Source organism: Vigna umbellata, chromosome 1 (assembly GCF_029865625.1).
Source record: "Vigna umbellata cultivar VRB3 chromosome 1, Vumbellata_1.0, whole genome shotgun sequence".
NCBI lineage: Eukaryota > Viridiplantae > Streptophyta > Magnoliopsida > Fabales > Fabaceae > Vigna > Vigna umbellata.
The window spans coordinates 91,028,271-91,031,911 of record NC_142165.1 but is presented as its reverse complement, the minus strand read 5'-3'; the positions used below and the strand labels follow the sequence as shown (position 1 = coordinate 91,031,911).

At 37.4% G+C, this 3,641-nt stretch overlaps 1 protein-coding gene across 1 annotated transcript; it reads left to right on the top strand.

Annotated features, from left to right (window-relative positions):
* The first annotated feature begins 1,135 nt into the window (after positions 1-1,135).
* LOC124846985 (uncharacterized) lies at positions 1,136-2,511 on the top strand. The gene is made up of 2 exons (XM_047324366.2): positions 1,136-1,844; positions 2,273-2,511. The coding sequence occupies exons 1-2, from the start codon at positions 1,269-1,271 to the stop codon at positions 2,354-2,356; spliced, it is 660 nt and encodes a 219-aa protein (XP_047180322.1). The 5' UTR covers positions 1,136-1,268; the 3' UTR covers positions 2,357-2,511.
* The last annotated feature ends 1,130 nt before the right edge of the window (positions 2,512-3,641 follow it).

Sequence of the window (3,641 nt, the reverse complement as noted above, 5' to 3'; positions counted from 1 at the left end):
AAGAAAGCCACATTAGCTGAAGGGTCACACCCGCTGTGTCCCTATGTCTGTCACATGCGCCTAATCTCCACGTGGGGCCCTTCCAGACTGGATCACATTCTGCTTTCAATCTAAATAATGTTTCAACAAAACATAATCCTCTATTACTAAACTCTCCTATCTTTTTTTATTAACTAATACTAAACTCAAAATATTTATATTTAATACTTATAATCAAACCATTCAATTACTTTTAATATCTTCAAATGGATCTCATCCTCAGAGGAATCAACACTATGAGATAACATTAATTCTAATAATTAATTACAGTTGATAATTGATATCCTAATTAACTTTACATTTTATTATATACGTGCTTCGTATCACAATTCTCAACTGTGATTCTCTAATAAACAGTGGTAAATGTGGGAAAAAAATTATTACCTTGTTTTAAAATTCCTATAAAAGTAATTTCCTCTTATGACTATAGCCATTTTCTAGTACATGAAATTAGTTAATTCGTAAGTTTATTTGTGATAGGTTCTTAGCATTTAAACATATGATTCGATAATAAACCCGTGAGTCCTAAGCTTATTGATCTATATTGCAAGACAGCTTAGTCAGCCTATTTAAAGATTTATTATGAGATGGGACTTCAAATTAGGCATGCATAAAAAAAATCAAATTATACTAATAATGGGTTTACAAGTGAATTAGAACATTTTAAGGAAGGCGTAGCTTGATTTATTCTCACTCCTTAATATTTCTTCGAAAGCTTTAAAATTAATCATTTTATCATTTTAAGTAATTAATGGAAAGTCTATAGTTTTCCTTAATAGCCACACGTCTTTCTTCAGTTAAAATATATATTTTCTTGAGACCGTTTTAGGCTGGCAGTGTTGTTGAATTGGAAAAAAATAAAATAAAAGAAAAGATTTGAAACGCGGTGTGGAGTGGTACGTCAGACACGTTGATCTAACGGCTAATGGTGGTCCATGATACGAAAACCATCGGTTGCGATGAATAGGCACGTATCCGTTCTGTTCCAACAAAGCCATCGTCATCATCATCAACGTCAAAAAAAAACACCAACCTCAATCGATTACGAAAACTAGGTAGGGCCTATATAAACCTTTCGCCACATCTCTCATCATACTCCATCACTCTCTCTCTCTCTCTCTCTCTCTCGCTCTCTCTCTATCTCTCTCTCTATCTCTCTCTCTCTATCTCTTTCTCTATCTCTTAAGACACACACACGCAGTCACTCTTCACAACTGCGATTCACGCCAATGGATCGCAACAGTGTCTTCTCTCTCGCGTTCATCTGCATTGTAATCGCCGGCGTTGGGGGCCAGTCTCCGGCGTCAGCGCCGTCGAGCACACCGGCAACTCCCGCCGCTTCCACTCCTGCGGCAGCCCCTATCACACCAAAATCACCTGCTCCCGTTGCTTCCCCCAAATCCTCTCCTCCCGCAGCATCACCTAAGGCCGCAACCCCCGCATCGACGCCGGCGGCATCTCCTCCAACCGCTACAGCTCCTGCCCCTGCGACCAAGCCTCCGGCAGCGTCTCCTCCGGCTGCAACTCCAGTGAGCTCCCCACCGGCTCCAGTTCCAGTGAGCTCTCCCCCAGCTCCGGTTCCGGTGAGTTCTCCCCCTGCACCTGTGCCGACAGTTGCTCCCGTAGTGGCGCCCACCACCCCTGTGACTCCGGCTCCGGCTCCGGGAAAGCACAAGAAGACTAAGAAGCACAGTGCTCCGGCACCCTCACCGTCGTTGCTTGGTCCCCCTGCTCCACCCACAGGTGCTCCTGGTCCCAGCGAAGATGCTACTTCCCCTGGACCTGCATCTTCTGCCAACGATGAGGTATGTTTTATGTCTTCCGTGTTCTTTCAACGCTGATTTTGTACAATGTGCATCAGATCTGTGATTTACTATCGTTATAAGTCGAATATTGACCGGTTACAACACCAAAACAGTGGATATAAAAGAAAGATAAACCTTATCTCTTGAATCAAAGCTCTGTTGTTATGTTCGTACAGATACTAGTTCTATAACATTTTTGAACTTAACTCTTGTTAGGGTTTGACAGTTTTACTACCTTAAAACTAAAAGTGAACTCAGATGTAAGGCTTGTATGGTGTGCACGCGCCACCATTAACCTGTGTATTTTATTAGGGTAACCTGTTATACATTTCCTTTGCAACAGTTGAGTAAATCTAGGATTTACAAACTGTGAATATTTTAACATTATTAACAGTGGGATCTGACATATTTTTGCTTTATATTTTCAGAGTGGAGCAGAGACCATCATGTGCTTGAAGAAGATTCTAGGAGGCTTAGCTTTGGGCTGGGCTACCCTTGTTTTGGTCTTCTAGACAGACTTTGTTACTGTTATTATATTCTTGTATTGTATCATTTATTTCCTTTTTTCTAATTTTTCCTTTTCTTTCTCACCCTGTTTTGGGTACACATTACATTTATTTACATTGTTACTTGGGACTCTATTATTCGATTGATGTCGTTGTCATTACTGCTGCGTGCTTTTCTTTTAGTAGTGGTGAATCGCCGGATTCTTTACCTCTCTTTCAATTTTCCGGTAGAATAGGAATTACAATCCTTAGAGCTGATCTTAAGCCATTACAACAGGATTCAAATTAAGCATTCTTAAAACTTTCCATATAAATTAAAACTATTATTTTTATTTTTAATTGTTCTTCTTTGAAATTTGAACCATACGTTTGGGTTACCACTTTTACCATTAATACCATTAATAGTTAACCGTGTCTGTGTCTGAGTGATAATGAAGACAGTAAAGGAATAAGGTAGAAGAAAACAAGGAAATGTGTGAATAATTGTATCCCTTTTTTATTTTGAATTCATATTTCCCTTTTTCTTTGCTTCTACTCAACCAAACGCGTGTCAATGGTCCATTGCTTATTGAATTCGTCATTGCCATTGACTGGTTGGATGAAATGGTCGAACCATATCATAACTATTGCACTGGCTCCACCCGTACCGCATCACCAATCCAATTGCGATGATTGCCACACAAAAGATTACTACTTTTAACTATTATTTTGTATATGGTTCTAAATCATTTATTTGTAATTATTGATAACGTTGTTTCGATTTTGGTTTATTACTAACTCTTATTAAGTAATGCACCTTTTGTTATGCAAACTGAACCCCGTGTATTGTATCTTTCATTTTTAGTTCTTAATAAAATTTTCATATGGTTGGTCTTTAATACTTTTTTTTTCTATTTTGGTAATTAATAAAGTTTTAATGTTTCATTCCATTCTTATAATTTATTAACATAACACTCCAAATTTCAAAGTATGTGCGTTAAAACAAACACTTTAAAATTCTTATAATGCCAAAAACAATATTTTTATTAAAAATAATATTTATAAAAACTTGTGTGGAATATTGGCTAATTATTTTTAATTGTCACAACACTTAGCTTTATTTTGTCACATATTTTAAAAATTGACAACTTCTTAAATATTTACATTTGATGGCAAACATACCATGACCGAAACACTTAGCCACTTTCACCCATCATCCATTCCACACACTACTTCTATGACCACCTTTCATTGCTTTTCTTTTAAATTTGATTCATCGTAGTGATTATCATCAAATAGAACATAAAAACAG